Raw genomic sequence first — 17,086 nt, 5'->3', positions numbered from 1 at the left:
TTTAATGAATCTTGTAGCTTTGCTGAAAACAGCAGCAGATTTGTGGATTTTATGTTTTTAACTGGATATGAATGACAGATTTTTAATTGTTCGGTCTCTGTTTCTATATTTATTTATTTATTTATTTATTTCTTGATATTGTGAACATCTTCTGCTCTCTTGTGGTGAACACTGACGCAGTATTTTAAACAAATGAACCACCTTCACTAACACTAACACTGAGTGTTAATTGAGCTGCATGTTTGCGCACAAACACATTTATTTATTCTTTAATTTGAAGTGTGAACATGTGAATGTCACAGAACAGAAGTGTGATGGTTTTAAAGGCTGGAACGAACGTCTGAGGACAGTTTCCTTGTCGTCTGTTTCTGTTTTCTGATCTGACAATCGACTCAGACTGAAGTTTTAGTCAGAAAACTGGACTTTTCGTTTCATCGTAAATCTTTTCAAACGTCACTTTCACACAGCGGTTCAACTTCTATTCTGTGAGCCGAAGACCGAAAACCTCACATCAGCAGCAATGAGGTCAAAGGTCAAAGGTCGTCGCTGTGATCGTGAACCTTGACAACTCAGCCGAACCAGCGCGATGTTAACGTGACCCTTTGCAACTGAAAGATGACCTCTGACCTTTGCGATCGCTTGGCTGACCCGGACACGACTTTGATGACGCAATGACTCGGACATGACTTGAAGTGATGACTCGGACACGACTTTGATGACGCAATGACTCGGACATGACTTGAAGTGATGACTCGGACACGACTTTGATGACGCAATGACTCGGACATCTCATTTATTTGGATGCGAACACTCGAACACCGTCTTGTCTTAGACGTGACTTACTGACCACATCAACTGGAGCTTGACCTCAAAGTCACAAACAGGACCTCAGCGACTTGGGAATGACCTCAGTGACTTGGACTTGACCTTGGTGACTCTTTCCTGACCTCAGTGACTTGGAGGTGACTTTAGTAACTTGATCATAGCCTCAGAGAGCACATGAGACTCCACTCAGATGTGATCTCAGCGACTCAGAATGGACAGTGGACTTATTAGACATGATCTCAGGACTTGGTCTCAACAACATGGACTCGGTTGTGTGACCTGCAGGTCAGACTTGAGGTTTTATGGCTCAGGGATCACGTGGTTCCGTCTTAAGTGTGATTCGTTTCTGTGTGTGAGGCCAGTACGTCATTAAAAATACAGGAAGATCAAGAAACTACACATCGCCTCGTGTCTGAGAGGCTGGTCCAGATCGGCAGCTGGTGGTCTAGTCCGGCTGGAAAGCGGTGTTGACGGAGCCGTTCTCCAGAGGAGGGTGGGGGAGGTGGGGGCAGCTCTTCCTCCTGGACTTGGCCAGGACACGGTGGAGGAGGCTGGGGGAGCTGTGAGGAGGAGCCCCCGAGGGTCCCGGTGTCGCTGAGGGCCCATCCGGTCCCAGCGGCCGGCGGATGCTGTCTCTCCTCAGCAGCTTCGGAGTGCTGCGACCGCTGCAGGGAGACAAACACACGAGGTTTACTGACGTCTGTCTGAGGACAGGATCCACCTCAACTGTCCCGTCTGAGGACAGGATCCACCTCAACTGTCCCGTCTGAGGACAGGATCCACCTCAACTGTCCCGTCTGAGGACAGGATCCACCTCAACTGTCCCGTCTGAGGACAGGATCCACCTCAACTGTCCCGTCTGAAGACAGGATCCACCTCAGCTGTCCCGTCTGAGGACAGGATCCACCTCAACTGTCCCGTCTGAGGACAGGATCCACCATAACTGTCCCGTCTGAGGACAGGATCCACCATAACTCTGCTTCTGCAGTCAGATAACTTTATTGTCCTTCTGTGTGTGAACAGTGAACACAGTCGCAGTCATTCCCAGAGAATTCAAAGGTCAACAATAGATGAGAGTATGCTAAGCTAACTAGCTGCTGGCTGTAGCTTCTCATTCTCTCTACAGACATGAGAGCGGGACCGACGTCTCGTCTCGCTCTCGGTCAGAAAGGACAGAAGTGTGTTTTCCAAAGTCAGACTGTTTCTTTCAAATGTCAGATTGTCAGCTGACATATAAACGATGTCTCTGGATCCTGATTGGTCGTCTGAATCATGATGAATCAGTATTGATTCAGCCGTCATCTTAAATTGAAATCATTCAGAAGCAAAGTTCAGAGACTTCATGAACTTTTTGTTCTTTGAAATGTTTTGCCAAAAACAACAAAGACCTTTATAAGAAGTGATGTTCTGCCTCCAAATCAAGTCTCACTGACGAGTTTTCTCCTGAAAAACAGACTTTACAAATTCAACATGCAGAAATAAAACATGTAGAATGCTGTTCTGTACATGACACACACACACACACACACACACACACACACTCACACACACACACACACACTCACACACACACACTCTCACACACACACACACACTCTCACACTCACACACACTCACACACACACTCACACACACACACACACACACACACACTCACACACACACACACACTCACACACACACTCTCACACTCACACACACACTCACACACACACTCACACACACACACACTCACACACACTCACACACACTCTCACACTCACACACACACTCACACACACACACACACACACACACTCACACACACACACACACTCACACACACTCACACACACACACTCTCATATTAGTAATAATTAAAAATGTATTTTCAATATAAATGATCAAAAACATAAGCTGAAAAACCAGCAGCAGAAAAGCGAACGTTTCCTCGTGGTTACGAGAGCGTTTCGGGGCGTTGACGTGTGGAGTCGTGTTAATGAAGGAAACTCCAGAGGGCCCTCGCGTGGTGCAGGTGCAGTTACCTGGTGCAGCCACAGGGGGCGCCTGCTGCCATCACCACGACCGGTACGGACCCCCTCCTCACCAGCGTGGGCGTGGCTCTGGATGAATCTCCGACCTGCAGCGGGAACAGTGAGTTACATCACAGCTGCCTGTCGGCCAATCAGCTACTGAGTTTATTCTGCAGAAAGGAAACCGCTGGAGCAGAGAGGAGCCAGGGCCTCAACGAGGGCCCGAGTCCTGGTCCTGGTTAGTCCTACTCAGTGACAGACACTGTCTCTACATTTAAGAGTCGTCTTAAAACTGTCCTCTTTGATAAAGCTTATAGTTAGGGCTGGCTCAGGCTGGTCCTGGACCAGCCCCTAGTTATGCTGCTATAGGATTAGACTGTCGGGGGACATCCAAAGATACACCGAGCTCCTCTGTCCTTCTGTCCCTCTCCATCCGCACGCTCTCATGTCCTACCACGGCGTCTTACTAACTTAGCTCCTTCCCCGGAGTCTCTGTGCTTTGTCGTCTTGCAGGTTCCCATGGACAGTGTCTGAATCTGGATTGTGGATTTCAGCTGCGTCTCCTGCCTTGGCCCTGCCTGACATCCACTGCAACTGCTACTGCTGTTATTACATCCACTGTCACTGTTACTGTGACTGCATGTCTGTCTGTCTGTCTGTCTGTCTGTCTGTCTGTCTGTCTGTCTGTCTGTCTGTCTGTCTGTCTGTCTGTCTGTCTGTCTGTCTGTCTGTCTGTCTCTCTCCCTCTCTTGCTCTTCCTCTCTCACCCAACCGGTGGAGGCAGATGGCCGCCCACCCAGAGTCTGGTTCTGCTCAAGGTTTCTGCCTGTTAAAGGAAGTTTTTCCTCGCCGCTGTCGCCCAGTGCTGCTCATGAGGGAATTGTTGGTTCTCTGTAGATAAAGAGTTTGGTCTGTAGCAGCTCTATATGGAAAGTGTCCTGAGACAACTTCTGTTGTGATTTGGCGCTATACAAATAAAAATGAATTGAATTGAATTGAATTGAATTGAATTGAATTGAATTGAATTGAATGATGTCATCTGTGGCCTGATGACATCATAGTGATGTCATCAGACTACAAACATATAATGGTGGGTCTACAGTACAAACTGGAGGTATGGAGGTTGAAAGACGTGGACGATGAGGCTCTCATGAAAGACTCCTTCCAGCTGCATTGTGGGAAATGTAGGAACCAGAGTGACTACAAGCAGGAAGTGTCCACCTGTGTCCACCTGTGCTGCTCAGATTTGGAGCGCTCAGTTTGTCTGTGTGTCGTCCACTTTGGATCAGCGCTGATGTTAGCAGCTAGCATGACTGCTGCCTGCTGCAGTCAGTCACTGAGGTTACCTGTAGACCAGGTGAGTTTTCTTACCTGGAGCGGCTCCACGCAGGCTGCGGGGAAGTAACCCTCGTTTCCATTCGTCAGCCGTCCAAACCACCAGGTCTCGTCCTCTTTAAATAGAACCTGGATCAGATTTCCCGGGTCCAGGTCCAGCTCCTTTGGCCAGCGGGACCGGTACTGCGTCACCGCCACCACCACCTGCCGGAGTCCAGAACTGTCCGTTTTCAGGGTGCTGGTGAAGCCACGTCAGAAAAAACCACATCCAACAACCCCTGAAGATCCCCCAAAGTAACCCTTAATTATTCCCAGATTACTGTTAACCTGCCACACACACACACACACACACACACACACACACACACACACACACACACACACACACACACACACACACACTCACTCTCCTTCATTTGAATACCTGAACTCCTGGATTTGCCCTTAAATTCCACATGAATGTAAATATTCCTGAACGCAGTTTTTCTGGTTCTTATTATTTTCAGCTGATTTGCTTGAATTCTTCTTCAGTGTTCCAGATTTAAGGATTTTACCACATTTGGAGCGATGAATTGAAACAGGCGTGGACTGAATATATGAAGGAGTTTTTAAGGGGTTTCCTGTGATGATTAAAGGGCCCTTAAGGGTTCCTAAATATCTAAGTTTTAGTTGGTGTCTGAACAGGTAAAAACCTTAAAACAAACACCTGAACAAGCCAAACATCCGTCCTCAGAGTCACTGAAGAACGTTGGATTTTCTTAAATGTACTTTGTGAGCGTATGATTATCAGCTGATGATCATCTTCTCTGAAGCAGCTCAATCAACAATAAACAGGCGAAGTTTGTTTGTTTGTTTGTTCTCATGTTTTGTTGTTTCTTCTTCTTTTCTAATCAAATATAATTAAATTGTTCTAATTAAAGAGACTAAAACAGATTCAGTGAATAAAAACGAACTGAAGCTGCTTCCTCAATCAAAGTGACCTCATTTGATCTGCATCACAGGAAACTGCTGCTAATTGGTTAATATGTGTGTGTGTGGGGGGGGGGTCATTCATCAGTGTGTCACTTTTAATCTGCTTTAAATAGCTGCTGCTCAGCAAGCTGTAAATACACAGAGGTCAGAGGTCACACTGATGTAACACTGATTAGGGAACACACACAAACACACACACACACACTCTCAGCAGTGCTCTCAGATGTTTTGTCATCCTGACATGTCCACATGCTGTCGACGTCACTTTCATCAGACGCTGGTTGTCCATCGATGTCATCGAGTCAAAGATCCCCACAAAACCACAACACAGAGCGACCACACAATAACCATAAAAAGACACAACACAGCCATAAAAAGGACACAAAATGACCACAGAGAGACGCGACAACAACAAAGAGACCAAAAACAACAACAAAGAGACTGAAGACAATGACAGAGAGAAGTCAAGCATCCAAAAAGAGATTTAGAAGTGACTGAAAACTTCCACAACTAGACACAAAATAACTACGAGACACAAAACAGCTACAAAGAGACACAACACAAAGACTCCAGAGGTGGTCTCTGGCTACAACACACTGATGTTGATTTGCAGGTGTGTGTTTCAGGAGCAGCTCAGGTCATGAGGTGGATTCTGAGGGACTGTGGCGTCTCTGTCTTCGCAGCTGTGCTGTCCACAGTCCCTTCCTGACAGACTCTGAGGACACAGTTCAACACAAACCTCTGACCTATAAAAAGTTTGTCCTCTTACCTTTTCTGCCTCCACATGTCTCGTCCTCGATCTGCACACTGACAGACAGAAAGACGGACACTGAGCGTCAGACAGGACGTCTGCGGTTCAGGTGACAGGAAGAGGACGAGCTGAAGCTCCAGGACCGAACCCACCGATCAGCTCGGATCAATATCAAATCAATATGACGTGATGGCAGCTTCTGGGTCTGCTGTGTGTGTGTGTGTGCGTGTGTGTGTGTGTGTGTGTGTGTGTGTGTGTGTGTGCGCGCCCACCTTGTGGGGAGAAGACGGTGGTATAAACCTCGATCTGTTTGTCGCTCTGTCTGTAGATCTGCTGCATGCTGACCTGCTCTCTCTCTCTCACACACACACACACACACACACACACACACACACACACACTCTGAGCTTAAATACCTGCTGTCACTAATCCTGCTGAGTGTGTGTGTGTGTGTGTGTGTGTGTGTGTGTGTGTGTGTGTGTGTCTGCAACACACACACTGATCAGGTGTTTCCAAGCAGCCATGCACAGCTTCCTATTGGCTGACAGTGAATTTCAGGTAACCTGACGGAACACGTTGAAGCAGAACTACATCAGCACTCACCTGTGCTGCTGGAGGGCAGCTGATTGGTCTCTGGGATGAAGACAACTCCAGGACCTGGTTCCATCTCAGACACTGATTGAGATCCAGAGGTGAGCACACCGCAGACTAAACAGGAAGTGATGTCATGACTTCAGCTCTTCATCACTTTTCAATGACAGAGGCCAGATTTCATCTGTTCATACAGATCCTGCCGAATCAGGATCAGGATCAGGATCAGGATCATAATCAAGATCAGAATCAAGATCAGAATCAGCGTCAGTAAAAACTAATCTACCCAAAACATGGCAAAAACAGACAAACTGAGAACACTGGACAGGCGAGAGATGATTGTGACGAGTCATGTGTCAAACAGGTGAGCTCAGGTGTGTGTGACTCTGCTCTGTGGTGCCTTCAGGGTCACCCTGTGATTAGCTCATTTTCTGATGTCAGGTTAAACCGGTTAAACGCAGTCAAATCAGGTTTACATAACAACTGTTCCTGGATCAGATTAAACTGGATTAAAACAAGACAGTCTCTTCTGAGAAAAGACACACACACACACACACACACACACACACACACACACACACACACACACACACACACACACACACACACACACACACACACACACACACACACACACACACACACACACTTTGTATCTTTTATTTATCGTTACTAAATGACTTCAGTTCATTTGCAGATTTACAACAATCCAGGATCCACTTTCACAGAAGTCCTGACCGGAAAAACAAGAAGATCAGAAGCAAAGCAGAGAGAGCAGGAAGGAACGGGAACCAGTTCAGAGAAACCAGTTCAGAGAAACCAGTTCAGAGAAACCAGCTCAGAGAAACCAGTTCAGAGAAACCAGTTCAGAGAAACCAGCTCAGAGAAACCAGTTCAGAGAAACCAGCTCAGAGAAACCAGCTCAGAGAAACCAGCTCAGAGAAACCAGCTCAGAGAAACCAGTTCAGAGAAACCAGTTCAGAGAAACCAGCTCAGAGAAACCAGCTCAGAGAAACCAGTTCAGAGAAACCAGCTCAGAGCACTGGTCTGAATGAAGCGCAGGAGGCCACATGAGGTGAAGATCCGCCTTTTATTTCAGATTTTTCACGTTAATATAAGATCAGGCAGAATGTGATCAGGAGTCCAGAAACGTCACGTGAGTCTGAGCAGGCTGAGAGACAGCGACCTCTAGTGGCTGTTAGAAGAACTGCAGCTCAACACACAACAGACCCCAGCCCCGTTCTGTCCTGAACAGTGCCGTCTGGTTCTTCAGTAGAGCTTCATGGAGGCTTCGAACAGCTGGCTCAGGTCCTCCTCGGTGTGCTCTCTGGGGGACAGTTTGGTCACTCGCTCCTACAACACAAAACACGTTGGGGCGTTTGAAAAAGAGCAAGAGAAGAAGAGTAACGGCTCTGTCACATCACAGGTACACCTTCACCTGCGCCTCACAGGACCTGAGGTCTGCAGGTGCACACTCCAGGATTAAAGGCTCAATGATGATCTCCACAGGTTCAGAAGGTTTTCACCTTTAACGGCCTTTAAACAACAAATTCATGTCATTTCCACCATTTTCAGTTTAAAGCCCTCAAACTGTGCAGATTCTGTATTAAAATACCTTCAAAGTCAAAGACTTTGTTGATGATCAGATTAACTGAAAACAGTCACGTAAACTAACGACTGCATTTCTTGTTAAATCTTAAAGGTTCTTGAAAACTCGCTGAAAAGCCCTTAAACCATGCAGATGATCTATTCACACACCTTAAATATGATGTCGTGTGGTTTCATTTTAAGGTGTTTTTTCAACCTTAAACCAAAAACAAATCCATTAAAAACACCTGAATTACTTAAAGGCATTAATTAAGATTTGAATCTCAACGACCAAAAACTAATTAAGAATTACCTGTTATGTGATTTCCTAAAGTTTTCAAGAGTTTTCATAAAATCTTCTTCAAATTCCCTTTTTAAGGACGCTCAAACATGATGTCAGCACACTGATCCTCAGGTGACGTTCAGGCTGCTCTGAGCGAAGGTCAACACACCTGAGGGATGGTTCCCTTCACCAGTGCTGGGATGTCGTCTTTCCTGTATCCCACAGCTCCCAGTCCGTCCTCCACCTGCAGGTCAAACAGGAACTGACGCAGCGTGTCGGCCAGAACAGCACCTGCATCCTCCCTCTTCACCTGCCGGATGTCTGCACCTGAACGCACCACAGAGGGTCAGTTATCACACCTGAACGCACCACAGAGGGTCAGTTATCACACCTGAACGCACCACCGAGGGTCAGTTATCACACCTGAACGTGGCACAGGTGTGTGTCAGGTAAAGTTTTTGACAGTTCCGCTTGTTCTGCTTGTTTAATGAAAACTGTTCGGTTTCACATCGACTGTCAGAGTTTCTTCATATCGATTCATGTCTTTGTGAGCTCAGAGCTGTCAGTCAGTCATTTACAGACGCTTTGATTCAAAGCGACGCTCATATGATGTCACACAGCGATGGCGAAGCATCGGGACAGTTCTGGGGTTCAGTGCCCAAGGACACTTTGGCATGTGGGCCACCGAGGCCAGGGATCGAACCACCGACCTCCTGATCAGTGGACGGCCGGTCTACCTCCTTAGCCACAGCCAAAATCACTGATTTGAGACGGGCTGAGAGGACTGGGTATACTGGGTATTCTGGGACAGACTGGTTCATTGCAAATGGAACAGGTCTTCCATGAGGTCCTTTTGTGAAAAGTGTTCATTGAAATTAAAAACGTATATTTCTGAATGGACGTGTGAGATTCCGCTCGTCGTGCAGCACTACAGCCAGTGGCAGCATTTCAAAGTCCACACAAGTAACTAAAAAGTTCCTCATCACAGTAACAAGGTACTTTTTCAGTAACCAGTGAAGTGATTCAGTTGTTTTTGACAACGTTTCAGTAACATGTTATGTTAGTTATGTGGCCTGTTTTTAAAGAGGAACGCGAGCTAACTGACACGCCTTCATCAAGCTAACGCTGTAAAGCTGTAAAGTTTGTAAAGTTACTCCTGTAACACGTCTGTCTGACAGATGGACCACGCTCGAGACAAAAAGCCGCAGGTTTTACGGTCCTGCAAAGAGCAGACAGCCAGTCACCATCACAGCCACAGCTAATGCTAATGCTAACGCTAATGCTAGCCACAGCCACATGGCAGCAGTCAGAGCCCACAGCTCTTACACTGTTATTATATTTATTATTAGTACAGTGTGTGATCAGACTGTGTTGTATTTTCTGTACGATCCAGCACGGGAGGCTGAACAGGTGAACAGGTACCAAGGATCTCTGCAGCCTCCAGGTGGCGCTCTGGACACATCGGGGCTGTGAAGTTGAAGACGGCCGGAGACGTGAGGACCACAGAGAGACCATGAGGCTGAGGACACAGAAACACACACACGTCTCATTGTGAGAACTCTCACTGACATACTGGACTCGGCCCAAACCGTCCCCCTAAACCTGAACCTTCAAACAGCCAAATGTCCTCACAGCGCAGAGACCATTCATGAACGCACACGAGCATTCAAACAAACAGAGAAACAACATTTCCATAAATAAAAGATCAAATGTTCAATTTGTAAACAAACCACCTGCTGAGATCTGCGGAAACACAGAAAACCTGCAAACATCAGGACCAAGTCTGCGTCCCACGGCAGCTCTGCTGTTCCTCAGGGAACCTGTTCAGGTCCTCTGTGGTTCTACAAAGTCTTATTTTTTTCAAAGAGCAAGACAAAGGGACGAGGATGTTTTCATAAAGCAGCTTTAATGATCGTCGGTTCTTCGTCATCCGCAACAAACGCTGATCTCAGCTGACGGCTGAAGGTTTTTCATTCAGAGACGGAATGACATTTTTTACAGCGGACACTTCCTCATGTTGACGAACCAGCTGTGAAGTGAAAACACACCTTTACAACGATACCCATCCGGACGTCAAGCTGTCACTCACCACCAGAGGGTGCTCCACACTGTAGCCCTTCGCTGTGTGAGTCTTCACGTTTCCTGCGATCGGATAGGACATGCCATGGCTGCAGAGAGGCCACAACAACACGTTTTCAGCTGGAACTCCACCGACTCCGTTCAACAAAGTTTCTCTGCGGCAGAGTTCAGTTTCTCACCACAGGTGAACTCCGGCGTTTCCGAAGCCGATGCCTGCGAACACGCTGGCCAGGTGCATGCTGGACCGAGCCTCCAGATCCTCAGGGTCCCGCACCGCTCTGTAAACAAACACACAAACAAACACATTTCCAGTAATCTTGCCGTTTTCAAACTTTTCCTCAGGTCTAAACCTGATCCGGATGCTGATGTGAATTTACTTCATGAAGCGATTCCGAGCGTCGGAGAACAGCAGCTCTCCAAAGGAGTTCCTCAGGGAACCTGTTCAGGTACCTTCACTCCTGCTTTATTTACCGTTTCATGAACTTGGCGACCACGTTGAGGGCATGGCGGGACCAGACGTCACTGATGGGGTTGCTGCCCTGGTAGGCGGGGCGGTTGATGGGGTTGGGGGGGCAGGGGCTCCTCTGGTTGTAGGGCAGAGCGGTGTACGACTCCAGAGCGTGACTGAAGGGAATAAAATTGGGGGGGGGTGAATCACGCCTCCTTCTCACACTTGTGTGCTTACACCAAGCAGCAGCTTCCAGGTCTGAGACGACCCGTCAGTCCCCATAGACCCCCACATCAGAGCACCAGCTTCACCGCAGACAAACGTGTTTTAAATCACACTGAGCATTAAAGTTAGAAACACGTGGCTTCATTCACCGCCGCAGCTCCACCTGTGCTCATTTTTGGATTATTGGAGTTGCTATGGAGACGGGTGGAGTCACGGAGGTGACGGCCATGTTGGATACAGACTGAATCCCGCTTTCATTCATGCGTCTCTGATCATCACATGCACCTCGCTGACTTCTGTCTTCTGGTTAGATTCCAAACGATGATGAGACGCAGCGTGAAGCAACGAACGGCACACACGAACGTCAAACAGGAAGTAAACGGAAGGAAGTAAATCAATGACAAAAATAAAATACGTGAAATGAACTTCAGAAACTTGAATATTTGGAGAGACAGAACAAATCTTTGTTCACGGCTGAATTCAGAGTTTTTAAGAACAAAACCAAGATATTTATTAATGTATTATTATTAGAGCGATCGATGGATGGAGGATTGATCTCATTGATCTCGCTGAAGGCAGCGGCGGTGAAAACATCCTGTCTGGACTCTGAACTCTCAGTTTTCCTTCTATCTCTTCAGACTTTAGAGCCTCGTGAAAACATTAACTAACGAAGACGTGCTGAGACCTTCACGGGCCTGATGCTGTGCAGGTGAGACGTTCCTGAAAGCACCGGCGGGGTCAGAGGTCACGGCTGCTCCACGGCTCCTCTTCGGCTTCACGTTCACAAACATCAGACAAATTCAGCGACTGCCATCATTTTAAGTCAGAAAGTACTTAAAGCTTCATCATTTCAGACAAATTAAAAATGACGATTAGCTTAAATTTTTCATTAACTTTTAACATTTAAATGACGTCTGAAATGTGTTGATGGACGGGAGAAGAAAACAGTTTCCAGCAGAGCGCCTTCAATCTGTCAATCAATCAATCAATCAATCAATCACGCCCGGCGGCTCGCAGACTGACCACAGCACGTCGAAGCCGCTGTTGGCGGCGACTCTCTCGGGCATGCTCAGAGTGTGTCTCGGGTCCACGACGCCCAGCGTGGGTCTGATGGCTCTGCTGGCAATACCTGAACACAGACGACCAATCACAGCTCAGACTGACGCTCTGATGTCACCATGAGTCTTATTTCTATTGGACACTTCACTGGTCACCTGACAGGATGTTTGAGCTTCCATCTTTCTTTGTTTCAACACAATCAACGAACTTCAAACATCTTCAAACAGCAAAGTTTGATCAAAGCCCGACTGGAAAACTGATCCAGGACGAGCAGAGACACTCAGGTGAGTTTCCCTTTTACCTGTTTTGGCTTTCAGAGGCTCAAAGTCAAAGATGGCGACGCCGGTGGTCTCGCTGCCGGTTCCTGCAGTCGTAGGAACTGAAGAACAAAACACATTAAAGGCGTTCTGTGCAAGAACAGAAGCTTCATGTTTGTGAACACCTGTACCTGAGCACCTGTGAGAAAACACCTGAGCACCATCCTGACAAACACGTGATCAAACGGCCTCACGGCGTGAGGTGACTCTTCACCTCTGAGCTTCACGGTGAGGAACCTTGAACTGATCTCTACAGATAAGAGGCTGCTGTGACACACCTGAGGCTCAGGTGAGGTCCAGCTTCACCTCAGTCTGAAGTGACGGTGATGAGTTCAAGTGCACGAGGTTTAATGAGTTCAAGGGTTCAACAAGCAAACAAATAAAAAGTTCAAAAACAGACGAGCGACAAATCAGTGATGAAGGTTTTTGACACGAGGAAGAAAAAAACGAAGCAACTGAAAAGTAAATTTAAAAAAATCAACGAGTTGTTTTCCAATACTTCATCATTTCAGGCAGAGGAGAGAAGAAGAAGAAGAAGAAGAAGAAGAAGAAGAAGGACGAGGAAGAGGAGAGAAGAAGAAGAAGAAGAAGAAGAAGAAGAAGAAGAAGAAGAAGAAGAAGAAGAAGAAGAAGGACGAGCAGAGGAGAGAAGAAGAAGAACCAATCATCAATCAGCTGTCAATCATCCTCACGTCCTGTTACCTGCGATCAGCGGCTTCAGGGCTCCGGTGACGGGCTTCCCTTTGCCGATCGGAGCGTTGACGAAGTCCAGGAAGTCGGCGTCGGGGTGACATGCGTACAGATTCGCTGCTTTACAGGTGTCAATCACAGAGCCCCCGCCCACTGCCACGAAGACGTCGAACGAGTCGTTTTTAGCAAACGCAATGGCTTCTTTAAAACTACACACACACACAGAGACACACACACACACACAGAGTAACACACACACACACACACACACACACAGAGACACACACACACACACAGAGACACACACACACACACACAGAGTAACACACACACACACAGAAACACACACAGAGAGACACACACACACACACACAGAGTAACACACACACACACACACACACGCACACACACAGAAACACACACAGAGAGACACACACACACACACAGAGTAACACACACACACACACACACACACAGAGACACACACACAGGTGTTTACTGTCTCATTGTTTCTGTTGTTTTCGTTGTCTTTGTTGTGTCTTAAACAGTCTGTCTTTCATGTCCATATTTGTCCTTTTCATTTCACTGGATGAAACGTCTCAACAACGGGGACAGTGACGGACACTGTGTCCACACTGTGTGAGTACGTGGAGAGACAGAGAGTCTCTAAAAAGTCCTCAGGTAAAGAAAATGGACGGGACGTCACGGCTGACACACGTGTCCTCACGGTCATGTGGTTTGTGTCCTCATAAGACATGAAGACATGTCCAGTACACACATAAATATGCACCAATGTGTCCTGATGACACTGATGGACAAAATGACTCCATTACTGTCTCTGCGAGGACACCTGGGAGTTTGTTGCTGTATGTGCAGCTGACAGCCAATCAGACGGCAGGATTCCCCCTGGCCATACGTTACCTGTGACAGCTGGTCTCACCTGGTGTCGGTGGGCTCCACCCGCACGTTGTCGTACACCTTGTACTTGACTCCGTTCTTGGCCAGAGACTCCAGGACGGCCTTCACCGGAGGGAGGACGGACAAGTTCTTGTCGGTCATCAGACAGACGTTCCGAGCTCCGAGGTTCTGCAGGTCCTGCAGGAGAACCGGAGAACAAGGACAAAGTGAGGACAGAACAGCTTCGCGTTCCTACTGAAGGACATGAGGACGTCTGGACCCGGACACTCCATGTCCTCCTTTAGGGACCTCCTCCTCTCCAATCGAGCGCTGCCGTGAGCTCGATGAGGTCACAGTGGATGTGTTCACCTGCGCTCAGGTGCACATTCACCTGTCCGCACCTCGTCTTCTGCCACCTTAATAAGGCGGACAGTTTGACAAACGTCTTAGAGACGCATCATGTTTGTGTTTGCAGGACAACCTCGAGCAGATGTTCAGTGGAATACTGATGATGATGATGATGAAGGAGGTGTTTGGTTACCATGCCGATCTCTCTGCTGACTCCATCGCCGTATCTGATGCTGGAACTCGCCATCTGACAACAGACAGCGCAGACTCACGTCAAACACATCGTGGACAGGACTCACTGCTTAACGTCGCAGCACTCTCTGAGACACTAAATCAGAATTTTCACTCATTGCTTTGAGTTCTGAGTCGTGGAACAAATCTGTGACTCTCAAACCGTCTTTAAATCTTAACGAGCACTCAGCTCGTCAGTCTGACATCCTCTGTTCTACACGCGGTTTGGTCGGAGTTACCTCGAAGGCGTAGTCGGTTTTCCGGACGGTGCAGGTCGCAGCTCCAGCACCTGCAGGAAAAGCAAACACCTGCTAATATCTGTGTATGGATTACTGATCAACTGACTGCGGACATGTGCTTTGATCCAGATCAATCAGAATTCAGGTTCCTTATGATTGACATTACGTGGTGATTAGTGACCAAACTTCACGCGTTCCAGACTGAGTGTGTGTGTGTGTGTGTGTGTGAGTGTGAGTGTGTGTGTGTGTGTGTGTGTGTGTGTGAGTGTGAGTGTGTGTGTGTGTGTGTGTGTGTGTGAGTGTGTGTGTGAGTGTGAGTGTGTGTGTGTGAGTGTGTGAGTGTGTGTGTGAGTGTGTGTGTGTGTGAGTACCTTGATGGAAGGTGTTGGAGTGGGCGGGACATCTGCACCTGCTCACACAACGACACTCACGTCACAGACAGAACTCCACTCAGAAAACGGCTCTTTATCATTGAAACTGTTTGGCTGGAAAGCGTCTGGAGCACTTCAGGGTCCATGTTTTTCCGTCCGTCACAGCGCAGTTTAACACTGACTCCTATCTGAGCCTGTTAATGAGTAACTGGAACACTTCACGCTCTTTATCTTTCTGTTACCAACATTTCTCCTCGCAGTGACCTCTGCTGCCCTCAGCTCAGGCTTGGACGAACCAGAAGGCCCAAAGTGACGTCTGCTCACACACACCGGGCTGACAGTCGGGTTCCTGCACACCTGCACGCCTGCACACCTGCACACCTGCACGCCTGCACGCCTGCACACCTGCACGCCTGCACACCTGCACACCTGCACACCAGCACACCAGCACGCTCTGCCATTACCTGTGATCAGCATGAACCTGGAGTTTTCTGACGAAGCGCTCTGCGCCTCAGAAAAGCGGCTCAAGGTCACATGTGGTCATGTGGTCCAAGAGAGCTGCAGAACTGCCTTTTTTTTTACTGTTTCCATGACTGAAACAAAGAGTTTTCATTGGCTATTAATAATAATAATAATAATAATAATAATAATAATAAATAAACTGTTCAGGCTCTTCATGTGATCTCGGTGTCTTCTGTGTTACAGGAAAATCATTTCTTTCACTCTCAATGAAAACTACAGTCAGACATGAGGCGTTCAGGCCCAGCTGGTTTTCAGACTACCTGGTTCCCGGACGCGTGCACGCGCAGCGGTGGCTGAGTCAGACTGTTTCAGTGTAAATCAGCTGTTTGTCATAACGTGGATCCTGTGCCCCTGCAGTCCTCGATGTGGTCTCCATAAAAACAGCTTGATAGTCTGAAAGCCAGCTGGCACAAACAGTGACGACACACTGACGACAGCAGACTTTGTAAAAAGCACGTTTAAAGAAGAAATAAATGACTTCCGGTGTGTCACGTGTCTGCCGAACTTTCCAAGACTTTCTTCTGACTGTAGAAATCTATTCAGTTCCTTCTGCCTCGCGACGAACTGGACTTTTAACGTCAACAGTTTTAAAACCGGAGGATTTTTTAATGGAGTTTGGCGAGACCCGATCCCCCAGGAGCCAAACAACAAGTGGGAGGTTCTGCAGGCTGAAACGTCACCGCACGTTGTTTACGTGTGTGAATCACCTTCAGTCAAAAATCTGAGTTTTAATGAGCGTCAGTCACACTTACGCCGCGCGCTCCAGCTGTCTGAGCAGGTGAACCACTCGGTCCCGTCCGGCCATGTCTGCAGGGTGTCGGTGTCGGTGTAGTCAGCTCCGAGCCGCGGGCCGAGGGTAAATACACTGACGTCAAGCTCGCAGCCGCAGGACTCACTGCTTCCGCTTCCGCTTTTCAAAATACAGGCACTAATGGTGGCGTACCTAAGGTCATTTAAAATGGTTTTAATGGATAAATCGTCTAAATAAATAAATAAAATAAACATTTTAAATGGATCAGGAGTGTTAACGGCTTCCTCCCACAGACCAAAAACATGCTCATTAGGTTAATTGATGTTTCTAAATTGTCCGTAGGTGTGAGTGTGAATGGTTGTTTGTCCTTGCATGTGGCCCTGCAATCAGCTGGCGACCGGTTCAGGGTGTACCCCGCCTCTCGCCCATCGTAGCTGGGATAGGCTCCAGCCCCCCGCAACCCCGAAAGGGATAGGCGGTATAGATAATGGATGGATATTCTACACTTTCCAAACTTAATATTTTCATTCCATGAAATTTTCCCTGAACTTTA

The 17,086-nt window shown here is 47.6% G+C and overlaps 2 protein-coding genes across 3 annotated transcripts; both read right to left on the bottom strand.

Annotated features, from left to right (window-relative positions):
- Positions 1-861: 861 nt before the first annotated feature.
- On the bottom strand, positions 862-6,250 carry LOC139339346 (uncharacterized). 2 transcript variants are annotated; one of them, XM_070974915.1, is made up of 5 exons: positions 6,168-6,250; positions 5,914-5,951; positions 4,209-4,392; positions 2,850-2,944; positions 862-1,490 (listed from the first exon to the last, which is right to left on the bottom strand). In XM_070974915.1, the coding sequence occupies exons 2-5, from the start codon at positions 5,928-5,930 to the stop codon at positions 1,271-1,273; spliced, it is 516 nt and encodes a 171-aa protein (XP_070831016.1). In that variant the 5' UTR covers positions 5,931-5,951; positions 6,168-6,250; the 3' UTR covers positions 862-1,270. The 2 variants fall into 2 exon arrangements, with proteins under 2 accessions (XP_070831016.1, XP_070831014.1); XM_070974913.1 differs by having other exon boundaries at positions 4,209-4,376.
- A 1,307-nt stretch (positions 6,251-7,557) lies between these two features.
- On the bottom strand, positions 7,558-16,679 carry adhfe1 (alcohol dehydrogenase iron containing 1). The gene is made up of 14 exons (XM_070973409.1): positions 16,535-16,679; positions 15,261-15,298; positions 14,890-14,939; positions 14,613-14,666; positions 14,115-14,269; positions 13,187-13,383; positions 12,469-12,546; positions 12,132-12,237; positions 10,907-11,059; positions 10,615-10,713; positions 10,446-10,524; positions 9,779-9,875; positions 8,526-8,683; positions 7,558-7,839 (listed from the first exon to the last, which is right to left on the bottom strand). The coding sequence occupies exons 1-14, from the start codon at positions 16,585-16,587 to the stop codon at positions 7,756-7,758; spliced, it is 1,401 nt and encodes a 466-aa protein (XP_070829510.1). The 5' UTR covers positions 16,588-16,679; the 3' UTR covers positions 7,558-7,755.
- Between the last annotated feature and the right edge of the window lie 407 nt (positions 16,680-17,086).

This window comes from Chaetodon trifascialis, chromosome 11 (assembly GCF_039877785.1).
Source record: "Chaetodon trifascialis isolate fChaTrf1 chromosome 11, fChaTrf1.hap1, whole genome shotgun sequence".
NCBI classification, from domain to species: Eukaryota; Metazoa; Chordata; class Actinopteri; order Chaetodontiformes; family Chaetodontidae; genus Chaetodon; species Chaetodon trifascialis.
The sequence above is the reverse complement of the archived record's forward strand: the minus strand, read 5'-3'. Positions and strand labels throughout refer to the sequence as shown.

What these genes read in the sequence shown, in the direction of transcription:
- LOC139339346 (XM_070974913.1), bottom strand. Translation starts at nt 6,234, where the DNA reads ATGCAGCAGATCTACAGACAGAGCGACAAACAGATCGAGGTTTATACC. An exon ending in CACCGTCTTCTCCCCACAAG is followed by an intron (nt 5,952 to 6,167) that starts GTGGGCGCGCAC and finishes TCTGTCTGTCAG; the next exon opens with TGTGCAGATCGAGGACGAGA. An exon ending in CCTGCGTGGAGCCGCTCCAG is followed by an intron (nt 2,945 to 4,208) that starts GTAAGAAAACTC and finishes TTCCCGCTGCAG; the next exon opens with GTCGGAGATTCATCCAGAGC.
- adhfe1 (XM_070973409.1), bottom strand. Translation starts at nt 16,587, where the DNA reads ATGGCCGGACGGGACCGAGTGGTTCACCTGCTCAGACAGCTGGAGCGC. An exon ending in AAACCGACTACGCCTTCGAG is followed by an intron (nt 14,667 to 14,889) that starts GTAACTCCGACC and finishes GTCTGTTGTCAG; the next exon opens with ATGGCGAGTTCCAGCATCAG. An exon ending in AACGCCGGAGTTCACCTGTG is followed by an intron (nt 10,525 to 10,614) that starts GTGAGAAACTGA and finishes GCCTCTCTGCAG; the next exon opens with CCATGGCATGTCCTATCCGA.